Source organism: Rhodamnia argentea, chromosome 2 (genome assembly GCF_020921035.1).
Source record: "Rhodamnia argentea isolate NSW1041297 chromosome 2, ASM2092103v1, whole genome shotgun sequence".
Lineage (NCBI taxonomy): Eukaryota > Viridiplantae > Streptophyta > Magnoliopsida > Myrtales > Myrtaceae > Rhodamnia > Rhodamnia argentea.
In genome coordinates this window covers 34,137,784-34,151,611 of record NC_063151.1, presented here as the reverse complement: position 1 = coordinate 34,151,611, position 13,828 = coordinate 34,137,784, and the positions used below count along the sequence as shown (strand labels likewise).

At 39.4% G+C, this 13,828-nt stretch overlaps 1 protein-coding gene across 1 annotated transcript; it reads left to right on the top strand.

Moving 5' to 3' along the window:
• Positions 1-9,082: 9,082 nt before the first annotated feature.
• Positions 9,083-12,990, top strand: LOC115738392. Its single transcript, XM_030671002.2, has 12 exons — positions 9,083-9,163; positions 9,238-9,584; positions 10,094-10,196; positions 10,425-10,438; positions 10,554-10,772; positions 10,872-10,943; positions 11,079-11,168; positions 11,404-11,442; positions 11,748-11,852; positions 12,017-12,185; positions 12,503-12,612; positions 12,861-12,990. The coding sequence occupies exons 1-12, from the start codon at positions 9,145-9,147 to the stop codon at positions 12,945-12,947; spliced, it is 1,374 nt and encodes a 457-aa protein (XP_030526862.1). The 5' UTR covers positions 9,083-9,144; the 3' UTR covers positions 12,948-12,990.
• Positions 12,991-13,828: the final 838 nt, after the last annotated feature.

Here is a 13,828-nt window from a genome sequence, read left to right as displayed (position 1 = left end):
TCTTCTTTGCCGGTCCGGTAATGGGTAATTTTTTTAATTAAAAATTAAAAAATTACATTCAAAGTCCCTTTGGAATGTTGTTTTAACCAAAAACCATTCAACCCAAAGTCTATTTTCAAATGAGATTTTACCAAACGCAATTAGCATTTTCCTAAATCCCTTTAGGTTGAAGGCATTTGCATTTCCCCAAAACTCATTTCAAATGCTGAACCAAACCCACCCATAGACTAAAATAGTTCTATTGAGGTCGGCCCAATTCTTCGATGGCGAGGTCCAGGTCCACAGAGACTATGCCCAAGTTCTTTGATACTGGGCTCAAAACCCCGGTGCTTGAGCCCGAATCCATGGACGTTGGGCCGGAGACCTTAGTGTTTGAGTCGAAGTTCCCGATGGTCATGCTTCGGTCCTCGGTTCCGGTGCCCAAATTACGGGCGTTCGATTTGGGTCCAATGAGGTCGGGCTCGGTTCCTCGGCGACCATTTCGGGTACATCGAAGCTAGTCCCAAGACTTAAATGCTCGTGCTCAAGTCCCTAATAACCATGTTTGGGTACTGGGTGTGGCATCCCAATCTCGCCATCTGCTTGCTAATTGCGCTATGTTTTAATCTATTATTACATATAATAGCGCGCATCTGCAAAATATGATATTAAACAATGAGGCATGTCTTACAAGTGCAATCAAGAAACAAGGTAGGCATGCCTAAAAGGGTATGGCCTTATTAGGGTTTACTACCTATACCACAATAGTATATAAGCCACACATAACCAAAGACATTTGATTTTATATGTATAAACATATATAACTTAATTAGTTTAGGTACTACATCCATTTTTAGACAAACAAGCTAAACAACTGGGAGGATTCAAAAGCTCATATCTACTCCCGAATACTAGTAGCTACAACCACCATCATCATCATCCATCGCTCCTCGTAGGATTTGCCTCCCACAGCTATATCCAATGAGTGACAATCTTGCCTCCATTCCGCTACTTAGCTTAGGATTGCGTACGAAGAAACGGAGCTCGAATCAACAACAAAAACGAGCCCAAACCGCATTCTTCCTTGGCGGGTTACGCAGCACCGAGGAGGGGAAGATCGAGCGGGTTGAGGTGATGGGGGGGCTGAGTAGAGGGAGAAGAAGCTCGAAAGACCGTCACCGTCTTGATGAGGAGTGGCGTCACCGGTCAAAGCATGAGGAAGAGTTTGTGAGAGAGAGCTCAACGAGAGAAATCGTGAGAGAAGAGAAAATGAGAGAAAAGGGAGAGAATTGTTTGAGAGAGAGAGAGAGAGAGAGAGAGAGAGAGAGAGTCCCTTAAAAAAGGGCCGAGGCGGTGGAAGGGTTGATAAAAAGGCTTCACGGTTCAACCGTGAAACTAATTCACATTGGGACCGATTTTATGAAACTAACACTAAAACAAAAACCAATGGTCCGTTTAGAAATGTCGCGTCTAAACTATATCATCGGCTCAATTATCCACCATGCCCGAACATAATAACCCCCCTTCCCCCCTCAAAAACTTGTCCATCTAACACTCCGAGCCCAATAAGTATTATTCCGCTTATAAATGCACTAGTCGGAAAATCATGTCGTTACACCCGGTTCCCTTGCCAAAGTCACTAGCACACATCCTAAGTCCATCTAGGCCGGGTCTAGGTTTAGGGCCGTGCCAATGACCTCGATGCCCCATGCTCGGGTCCATGGAGGCCAAGCTCAAGACATTGATGCCTATGCCTAAGTCCCTTGTGGTCATGCCTAGGTACTTGGCTCTTGCACTCAAACCACTAATGTTTGCTCGAGGCCCATTAAAGTCGGGCTTGGTTCGTTGGCGAAGCCCGGGCACATCAAGATTGGGCTCAAAACCTCGGTGCTTACTAAGATCTTTAGTGGTTGTGCCCGTTTGCCTAATTCCCTTACCTAAGCACCGATGGTCCATGGAGGCCAAGCTCAAGACATTGATGCCTATGCCCAAGTCCCTTGTGGTCATGCCTAGGTACCTGGCTCACGCGCCCAAACCACTAGTGTTTGCTTAGGGCCCATTAAAGTCGGGCTTGATTCTTCAAATAAGCCTGGGCACATCAAGGTTGGGATCAAAACATTGATGCTTGCTAAGATCTTTAGTGGTTGTGCTCGTTTACCCGATTCCCTTGCCTAAACACTAGTGCACGGGGCCAAGTCTAATGAGGCTGGGCCTAGCTCCTTGCAACCAATCTTGGGTCTAAAAAAGTCGAGCCCGAATCCCTTGAGACCGGGCTCGAGACCTCGTGTCTAGTGCTTGGTGTCTATGCCTAGGTTCTTGCGCCCAAAGTCACTCGTGCCCGGCCTAGTACTATTGTGGCTAGTCTTAGTTCCTCTATCACCCGACCCATGTCAATTGTGGCCGAGCCTAATTCCTTTGAGGTCGGGTAAGAGACCATAGTGCATGTACCTAGGTGCGCGAAGGCTTGGTGCGGGTTTATCGAGGCCCAACCCCGGGACCCCGATGCCTATGTTCGGGTCCTCGGTGTCCATGCCGGGTACCTAGCAACCGAGCTCAAGTCCCGAATTCCATGAGGGCGGACTCGAGACCTCATGCTTAGTACTCAATGGCTATGCTCGGGTTCTTACCTTTTGTGCCCAGGCCAATACCATTATGGCCAAGCTTAGTTCCTCTATTACCTAGTCCATGGCCATAGTGGCTAAGCCCAATTTCCTTGAGTCCGGTAAGAGAATCCAATGCTTGTATCTAGGTCTATGAAGGCCGGGCCCAAGTCTCGGGCCTAGTGCCCAATGGCCATGCCCGTGCTCTTGCCTTTTGTGCCTAAAATCACTAGTGCCAAACCCAATACCATTATGGCCATGCTTAGTTCCTCGTTCACCCGGCCTATGTTCATAGTGGCTGGGCTTAATTCCCTTGAGGCAGAGTAAGAGACCCCAACGCCTATACCTAGATCTACGAAGGCTTGGCCTAGGTTTCTCAAGGCCCAAACCGGGACATCGGTGCCCGTGTTCCGGTGCCCGTGTTCGGGTCCTCGATGGCCATGCCGAATACCTAGCTCCTAAGCTCAAGTCAATAGCACCTAATTTAGATCCAACGAGGCGAGGCTTGACTCATCGACAGTCATGTCTTTGGAGGTCGGGCCCAAGTCACTAGCGACCATGCTCGAGTACCCGGCTCTACATCAAAGTGATTGGCGTTGGGCCCAAGTCCATCGTGGCTAGGCCTAAGTCCCTTGAGGTCGAGCCGAGACCTTGGCGGTCATGCCTAAGTCCATATAAGCCAAAAACAATCGGTTCCCAGCTTTAAAGCCTCCTTGTTTTTGTTCATTAGCATGGCGATCACCCACACCTCCACATTGCTAATGTGCCACATAAACTCCTAGCCTACGACTCAACCCTAGCTACTAAGCTTCCTTGCCTACTCGGCAAGTCAATTCATCATAGATAACAATTTAAGGAGAAAATTGCTCAAAATGGAGCCCGGGTTGGATTAGGTATAGGTTGAGTCCGGGCCGGGTATGAGTTGCTTAAATTGTATTGTACAAAAAATTAGCCAATTTGAACAGGATAGTTTTTACCCGACCCGACCTGTCCGTTTGATGGAACTAATGTTGATGTCATCGGGAATATAGTTGGTATGACGTATAAATTGTTTACCTTGTTATTCTCTCTATTTATTAACCATATTCATGTTAACATATTTACCATTTTTTAAGTGGGTCTCAAGGAATAGTGATATTTACACCTAAAAAATTCGATTTATATATATGTGTGTGTCTCGGCTATGTGATCCGTTCATCGCGAGTTTCATGTAGTAGTTTATTTTTCACGACCACTCTAACAAATCTCTAATTTTGCATCTCTAATTCTTATGCGTATTTGATAATAAATTTCTAAGTAATCAAAAAAAAAAATTTGGTGAAAAAAGTGATCAAATAAAAGATATGGTAATGCGAATAATATATTTGACAATAATCATGAAAAAACCAAATAAAATTTAACAAAGTTGGCAAATATAATTTACTTGAAGCATTGTTAATATAACAAGCAATTGTTGCATATTTTATTCGGCTCATGCTATTTCCACCCCTTTATTGGCTCCTAACACTCCTATCGCATTGTTTTGACTATATTATCCCTTGCGGGTCTCACTCTTAATTTAAGATTATTTCTTCCCTATTTTTTTGTTTTCTTTTGTTTCAATTTACTAAAAGACAAAGCTACCCATGCTCTTTCAAACAACATTTGTTAATGTTAAATGTGAGTTCCACTATTGATTTAAGATTATCTCTTGCCTTCTTTTCTTCTTCTTCTTTTTTTAATTTTTTTCCGTTTCTTCTTCATTTGGAACAAAATCAGTAGATAGAAATATTTTATTTAGTAGATAATTAACGGAATATTGTGTTAATGAGTTGATATTTCTCCTTTTTGTACTAGGAAGCTATTATTAAAAAAATATGACAAAGTTAAGCACATAAAAAATTCTAAAATACTATTATCATACAAATGCATAAGAAAGTGCTCCCTAAAAATTATTATATAGAATACTATTTTTGACTTGATTACAAGTACAATTAACTGTTGATAAGAAACTATGGCAATTGTAATCGTATTCTAAGACAATCCATTCAAACCATGAGCAAGTACATATTTTTTTTGTTAGCTCTAAATGCATCAGAATTTTCTAGAACCATCCATGAAAATAAAATTATCCTCAAAGCACAAATGTATTGCAATAATAAGTTGCATATGCAAGTTAATGAAAGAATTGTCTATTCAGCTGCTTGGTTCCCCTTGAAATGGCTACTCTGTTGAAAAAAATAATGTACTCGAATTAGACAATAAAAGTTTTCAAGCATATCAAGGAGAAGTAATTATATATATATCAAAGAATAGTTTTGAATGTCATCATGTGAGAAGCTCCAACTTCAGAATACATCTTTCAAGTTGAATTGTTGCATGCTCGAGTCCTCTGTGCCTACTATATATCACCGCCATGAATTCCAATGGTTATTGAATGTGAGTTTGATCCGAGATCTTTGTCTTTCGATTTACATGTCTGGCTATTATGACTAAAAACCTTACAAGTACCACATATGTTCCCTTTTTCAATAATCTCAAATGTAGAAGTATCACGTCATATAAAAGTTGCTTCTACTTTAGTTTTTAACTGGAAGGATGACCTTTATGAGATGTAGCTAAGGCCTCATATAAGAAAGGATCACTTGCTTATACAAATTGCTCAATTTGCTTTCAAATAACTTCCTTTGTGAAAAGTGGCCATTCTCGATACCTCCTTTCTAACTCATGTCGTAGTTGCCGAAATGAATCTTCCTCATGATTTCTCATAATATCATGGTCCAAAAAGGACCTTATATCATTATCCATGGTTGATTAATTTAAAGACGTAAACCATAAAAAAATCTAAATTTTATTTCATGTGCACTTCGAAGACCCATGGATTGTATAAAATACACAGCATGTAGCTCAACTCTACTTTTAGCAATCTCATATTGCTTGTAGAGCTTATCTAAAGCAAATATTGACACTGGAGTAATCAAGTTCTTGGAAAAAAAAATGGGAAGATGATGATGAACTCTTACCTTTTCACTTGACAATTTGATTTTGATTTCTTTAAACTGATTCTCAACTACAAGAAATATTTTCTTTTTCACCTCAACTAAATTCCCCATTAAAACTTATAAATATGCTATCAAAGTCGAATGTGCCCCTATAGCTCGTGAAGTAACATGGTTCCCAAAATGCATGTGTAGGTCCAAGCACGCACAAAAAGCTCTTTGAAGGGAAGCCATGATTTTTAATGTAATTAAGAATGGATGGCTTTTCCTTATAGCGATCTCCAAATTGCCAAATATTTTCACCATATTCCACTTCACTCTCAAAGTTTAAAACGTTGGATCAATCAGACGTAAAACAATCCCAACCCATTCCTTCTTCAAATTGAGATTTACATTATGCCACAATGTTCTTCTCAATGTGCCAAATGCACAACAAGTTCGCACTTCTAGAAAAAATGAATTAAATTGCATTCATCAATGCTAATTCTCTATCAACACCGAATATGTTGCTAAACATCGTCAAAACCCAAATATAATCTTCCTCTTCTTCCTTTCTCAAAAATGCAAAGCATGAGTAGAAAGAAGTATTAAAGCTGAAAATTCGAATAATATCCAACAAAGGATTGTATCTATATTGGTCTTATAAGCACAATCCATTACAAAGACACTTGGGAAGCTCTTTGTTAGTGCCATGGAGATAGGATGAGAGAAAAATAAATGCGTCAAGTGACCCTTGCATCATTTTTAAAGTTGTAGATGAACCCATATGCACTAAGCTCCTCCAATAATGCTTGGACCATAGTGTGACCATTCAAATATTCACGACAGAATTTTACTTTCCTGTTGTAAATGATTTTATCAATAGCTTGAACTTTGGGATTACTTTGCCCGAAGGAAGAAAAAATTTGGCAAGGAGGTATACCAATTTTAGACAACTTTCTCACAAGCAAAGCTTCAACTTTAGAAAAGCGACGACAAGCAGGGTTTTTGGACATATCACTCGAAGGATCATGATTGTGTGATGCATTCAATTTTTTGATCAATTCATCTTTTTATAGCAATGAACTTCAAAAGGGCAATCAATCAAACGAGATCCAGCCCCCTTTTTTTTTTTTTGACGGGCAATAGAAACATTATATTGATCAAGATAATTATCTCCCCTATAGCAACCAAGAAGAACATATTTGTTTCTCTTTGAGCTTTAATAGAGACAACATAACCTTGAGCAAGAAAAAGCGTCCGCACACTACAAAAAGATCCTCCTTGTTAGAAAATTACCTGATAAAGTTTCAAATGAACTTGTTTTATTGTTTTTCTTCTAAAAATGAATTTGTTGATATGATTGATTGTTGTTCTCTTTCGCAGTTTCATCGTCAATAGATACATTTAAGTAATTTAGGTCCTCTTCAATATTGTCTTTCATAGTGATTGCACTACAAAAAACAATACAATGAAAGATGGATAAATTGTATATAACGTATACATCAACCACAATATTCAATCTTTGAGTAAATTCTCATAAATTTGTATTGCAACTCAAAATCGAAAAATTCACAATTATGAGGATAGTTTATGGAAATAAAGTAAATTATTTGCAGATAAAACAAACCTTTTCTTTACTCCGATATATGATTGGTGCTTGCTCAGATCACAGCAATGGAGAATAAGTTCAGAAGAAAACTAAGAAAGTGTTGAAATGTTATTGGTGTAGGAGGAGTGGGCAGGGTGAAAAAAAAGTTATTTGAAAGGGACGTGGGTTTTGACCCAAAAAAAGGGATGTGGGCAGTTTTGTTTTTTGGTAAATTGAAAATTTGAAACAAAAGAACACTAAGAAAAAAAAAGGGGGGGAAGAAATGATCATAAATCAAGAGTAGGACCCTCAATGGATAAATCAATGTGATAAAGGGTGTCAAGGGTCAATAAGATAGTGAAAATAGCACGAGCCTATTCTAAATATAAAAACAAAATAAGGAAATTATAATTATGCATTATTGGGGAAACAAATATTGTGAATTTCTAACAGCTACAGATGGAATATTGCACATTTTCGCAATTTATCCAACAATTATCTTTATGATTTATTGTCATGGATAATGATTTATCCATCAACTCTTGCCAAAACAAAGGTGGACATTAAACGTTTACCAAACATGAAAGGGACAATTTCGTAGAAAAGCAAAGTGAAATATAAGGAATTGAAGGATGATCTCAAAAAAATCCAATCGGAAGAGCGAAAAAGAAAAAGAAAATTACTTGAAAATTCTACACAAATAATTTGCTCACCTATTTCACACAAAATCGATTACCACAAATGTGAAAATTTTGACTAAATGGACGAAAGCTATCAAGAGAGGGGAAGTTACATTGTTAATTTAAACTTTCGTGTTTCTTATTGATTTGTGGTATTTTACGCACTCGAAATATAACATGCACTTATATGATCATTCAATAAATACTACAATTGCATTTTTGTTATAATTTTCTACATAATATTACGTTTCTCTTGCGAAAATTCACAAATAATGTAACAAATATGGTCTTTAGACCCGTGAAAAGCACTAGTCCAACTTTACACATTAGATTTTCTTTTTCACCACGCAATAGGTTTGATTGATTCAATTTACTCGGTGTGTGTGAAATTATCACAAGTCATTAAGCAGTTGGTCAGACACAATCCAACGTCACCAATCAATGCCAATCATTATAAAGCCAAAAGGTCTTCACCGTCACGGGAGTGATCGTCCTACATCGTGACGGGGAAGAAGCCGCATGTGACTGAACCCGTGAATTAGTATTTCCTTTTCCCCTTTACTTCTGATGATATCGTAGATTTGCTAGCTGGGAAAAAAAAAATTAAGGATATGCCTGGGACAGCATAAACTAAGTATGTGTTTCTAGTCCCTCTAATTTAAATTTTTGCAGAATCGCAGTATTTATAGAGTGGCTTCCAATAGTAATATCTGTGTATATTAACACTGAGTCGGCCCACTTATATACTAAAATGGGTGATTAAGTTGAAAAGCCATGTGGAAAACCATATGTAAGGTCTTTCTGTCACTACTCGTACATAAAAGACTGATTCCGAACCCATTAAAGGAAAGAGATCGAAATTGCAACGCGGAGGGCCCCGGACTAGCTAAACCCAGTCGTGGGGTCGGGCCAAGAATCAAAATCTAAGGAGCTGAGTTGCTTATAAATCTGTCAAATAGGTGGGTAAGGTCATAAAATTATCCTATTCACATAGACTAATTTAACCCGTTTATGAAAGGCAATGGTCCCACTTAGATTTAGACAATGTTAAGAAGTGGAGTTGGAGGTGCACGGCACGTGGGATCTAAGAGGGGCAGAGAGGATGGTAAAAGCAAAGGCGTGAAGGGATAAGAGAAGTGGAGAACAAAGGAGAAAACAGATGAAGAGAAGAGACAAATACACCATTCACGGGTCACAAACTGTTTCACCATTAATAAATAGCCACACCCACATGCCAAGTGCCAACAAGTTCATCCCTTTCCTAAACCTGCATATCTTTTCACTGTGATACTTAAACTAATGTATAACGTCAGCATCGGTCGGTGTCCCTAATAGACATGGTTGAACAACCAAGCTCCATTTTGGACGCCTAAGCCTAGGCAAAAGTTTTCGGCTTGAGATTTGAATTCAGAGCCAGGTATAGACAAATTTTATCTTCAAGTGGATGGTATCAGCACTTCTGCTAAAGGGCATAATCAGAAAGAAGCTGCATCATTCATACCTGCCTGGAAAAAGGGTCTCGTTCTTTTTCTGTGTTTCCTCTTCAATATCCACCATGATTCCATCATCCTCCTCTTCAGTTTCCTGGGTACAGAGGTTTTTGGTCGCAGCCTGGTTCCTCGGTTGTGGATGTCTTCCAGGCCTGAATGCGGCATCCACAGTGAAGGTGAGCAACATCTCCAAGGTGGAGGACGCAGTGAACTTCCACATTTACTATGGACAGACCTTCAAAGTCATCAAGAATGCCATTGACACCGAGAGCTACCTCCTCATTCAGGTCTCTGTTTTTCTGGACATCCTTGCTGAGAGAGAGCTTTTCTTTTTCTGAAAACTTCCTTTTTTTCAACTATGTTTGGATGAATAAAAAGAGAAAGCAAGGATACTCAACTCAAATTCATAATCTGTCTGTCTCAGTAGGACATTGTCACCATAAATACAAGTTTTTGCTTAAGTTTTGGCAACTTTATTTTGAAAAGCTTTAGAGCAAAATTTCAGTGTAGGCTTGGCTCTTAAACTGCACTTCTAGTTGCTAGAAAGGATTTAGGGAGGGTCCAAGTTTATTGTATCATTTTGCTTGTTTAACTTGTGACAGATGCCCTGTTTTAGGAGCATCCTAGTTCTTAATATCAAGCTAAATATCATACACAATGAGATTGAGCTGGCTTATCAACATTTCATCTTGTTCACTAACTGGTAACAACAGAGATACTGCAAAAAAATTTCCTCCAGGTAGGCAATTACTTCTCTTGAGAAATTAGTCTGACACTCCTTTACATTATATGACAGAATGACTCAAAGATGGCATCGAGAACAAAATATTGCACTCCCAGGATCAAATCATTCATCATTCCCTTATCGAACTATTCGGTGGATGCCGAACTTTTGCCAGGTAAGCCTAAACTCTCTTGTCCATCTTATGTTTAAGTTGCAGTTGGGTCTATGTTGATCTGCACTTTTGCTGAAACTGAATACATCAGCAACAATCACACAACATGATGGGACAAAACGAAAGAAAGATACTAGCGCTGCATCATCACAGTTACGTCATGTAGATTTAGTACATCAAATAGTCTTCTCTAACCATCTCTTTCTTTTCATTTTCCTCTGTTTGTTGCAGTTTCCTTTTTCGAGGTAAGCACAAATCGGTTCTCTGGAACCAGAGTCAAACCAAGTTGGTGTCTTCACGATCTAAAATGAGTATACACGAATTATGATGTGCATTTTATATGGCCTTCTTGACGTACAGCTTTTAGGCTTACTTGGGAGCTTAAAGGGCATTACAGCAGACTCCGTTGCCTCTCAATGCGTACTAAAGTTATGCGAAGGAGGAGAACTTCAGATGATTAACAAGAGCGATCATCAGCAATTTCAACAATTCTCGGCACATTTTATTGGCAACACTGATCAAGCACAAGCTTGTAACTTTGCATCATTTGTTCCTCCCAGTGAAAGCCTTCCGCTGCAGGTGAGAGAGTTTATCAATGATGATTCATGTTTATACTTCCTTTCTCCATTAATTAGCACAATCCAATTCCCACTTTTTCTGTATGGATGGCATTAACAGAGAGCAGAATGGATCAAGTACCTTGGAGTTTATGCTAACCTGGAATATAAAGCCAATCAAGTGTACAAAGCTGTAAGTACTCACACTCCGTCTGTACAATTATTCTGTAGTAAAGAGAAAATTTTCACATGCATCTTCCATGAATTATTTAGCTGCGAAATTCTGATTTTGTATGAAGTGTCATCTCATTTCTGCATATCTTTCTAGGTTAAAGAAAATTATTTGTGCCTGGCCAGGGTTGCTGCAAGCAAAGCTTCATCAGTCAAACCAACAGTTGCCTGGATGGAGTACAATGATGTTTGTTTACTCTTACCAAGGCTTTTTAACTTTCCAGAAAACACAAATAAAATGGACTTCCAATTCTGAATTCTCATGATCTTGCATCTGCTCCTGCATTATTAAAAAGACAAGCTGCACGAATCAGTCTTAACTAAATATGGTTCAGATCGAACACCCCTTCAACGATTTCTACAAAAATATCTGTCATGTCAAACTTGACATGTCCTAACAAGGATTTGCTCTTTTTTCGCAGAATATATGGTCCTTTACCAAGGAAACACTCAAAATGAAGGTACGTCATTATAGCAATTGGTTTCCTAAAACAAGTGTGCCTTACAAAAGGCAGCCTTGAATCTTTTTAAGTTAAGACATGCACAAATGCTAGTCTAGCCATTACCAGAATGGTTACAAAAGCCAACAAAATTTTCAATTACAGCTACAGATTAAGGACAGAAGATGAAGGTGTTGAATTCTTATCCCCCTTCCCTTTCGGAGATGTCAGTTTAATTTCGAATTAAAAATGCTTCCTTCCCTTTTTCTTCACTTACTTTGGCTAAAGTTATCAATTTATTTCGTATGAATTATGTGTCAAAACAGTATGTGGAGGATGCTGGAGGAGAGAATGTGGACAAATCGATCAGCAAGATCACTTACAACACCTCCAATCCTGATGATTTGGAGCAACTGCATGCCATCTTATGCGTAAGTGCATGCCTAGAGATAACTTTAGATCCCTCACCTTTGTGCTTCATGCGTTATCTGAGATTATAATTCCAAGAAATACCTGAAACTTGGTTTGTGCTTGAAGACTTACTGCATCGCTGATTATTTTCTTAATTGGTCAATTCCTTTGCCGGCCTAATCAGACTGTCGATGTGGTCATTGACGGAACGTACACTTCCAGTCCCACGGGCTACACAATGTCAGCTTTTGTTGAGAATGTAGCAGTTGCAGATACCTCTTGTTTTGCATTCCTTGCAAATCAAAGCCTGTGGAGATATGATAAAAGATTGCAAAACACCAGCAACACTCTTGGTAAGTACTAAAGTAGCCAATTTTTATCTAGATAGGGTTGCAACAAACTCCTACTGAGAAAGAACGTGACTAAGCTCGCTCGACTTTTGACATTTATCAAGAACTGACTATATGCAATAAGTCATTGGGTACTCGAAGACTCCTGGACAACCGACTGTTAACAAAAGAGAGAGAGAGGGGGGGTGCGCGGAGAGAGAACAAGGATCATACCAATATGTTTAATTTATTAGACATATTTATTTGAGTGCTACATAGTACTTGCCTTCTGAGAAGGTGCTAATACAATTTTCCTTCCTTTGGGATTTGTATAATCGAAGATTGGTTCGACGGAGCAGTCTCTCAACCTCAGTTGGTTCTTGCAGATCTTATGGAAGCTTTATTCCCAACAGGGAACTATACTACTGTTTACTTTAGGAATCTAGCCAAGGTAAATTGCTCAACTTTTTTTGTCGAAGAATTTTATACCGTCCCCTGCAAGTTCAAAACACAGTTTTCACAAGCGATATTAGTAGGACAATGACGTATGTAGCACGTGCTAGACATTCTAATATCGGTTGTTGAAATTGAGCCTTTCACTGAGTTGGACTAGATGAATTGTTTCTTCCCCCCTTCTCAAATAGATGAAACCATGGATCACTTTGACTACTGGCACTAACTTGCGAGTTTCAAACGCAGGAAGAAAGCGTCGTAAATATAACCCCCGACATGTGCGATAGGGATACCTCGATAGCTCTGGAGCCAAGTATCATACCTTGCTCATGATTCCTCGAGGGATCAGATTCAATACATCATAGATTTTCTTACAACAAAATATGTACTGTTGTCATCAGTTTTCTTGAACTCATGTAATATGATATTTAGTTTGACTAGTTTTCAAGAGATCGGAGGTGTTGCTTTAGAAAGAGGGCATTGTTATCTTGTAATTGCTTCTAATCAATGTTCAATAGCCTTGACATTTCTGTACATGATGCTGGTACTCCCACAAAAATCACTTTGTCGACGAACAATCCAGAATAAACAGTATGAGCAAGCACGAAATTGCTTAGCGGTGAAAGCAAGTCGAAAGATCATAAAACCGATCGAATTGTCTAAACGAAATTCAGCAGAGAGATGCTATCTTGGTAACTAAGCATTGGACAATCACTATCTTCAGCTTATCCCTTCCATGGAATAATTGGAGACGCAGACAAGCATCTCCTCATTATGTTACGATACTAAAGAATGGACATGGATCTGTTTTGAGGTGGGCTTACCAGAGCATTGGGCCGGTCTCCAAATTCATATCACGGGCCGGATAGGGCTCATTTCCCTCTTGGAAGCATCAGCACATCCGCCGTACACGTGTCCAAATCAAAGCCGGCAATGCTCTAAGCCATAATACTTTCCAAAGTCGAGCCGTCGTTCTACAACTTCTAGGGTTTGCGGTTGTGCTTCGTCTGCCTCTGTTCTATATAAAACGAGGGTTCCGGGGCAAATTCAATTACAATTGTAGTCCAGGGCTGTGAAAGATCGTGCTTCTGCTGCGGCGACTGAAGAGGGGGAATCGATTGCTTCTTCCCTGCATCCTCTCTGTTTTTCTTTTTCCTTTTTCCTTGTGTTTTTGCTGCTTCTGATTGAGAGAGCGAGTCGTGAAAGCGTCAAAT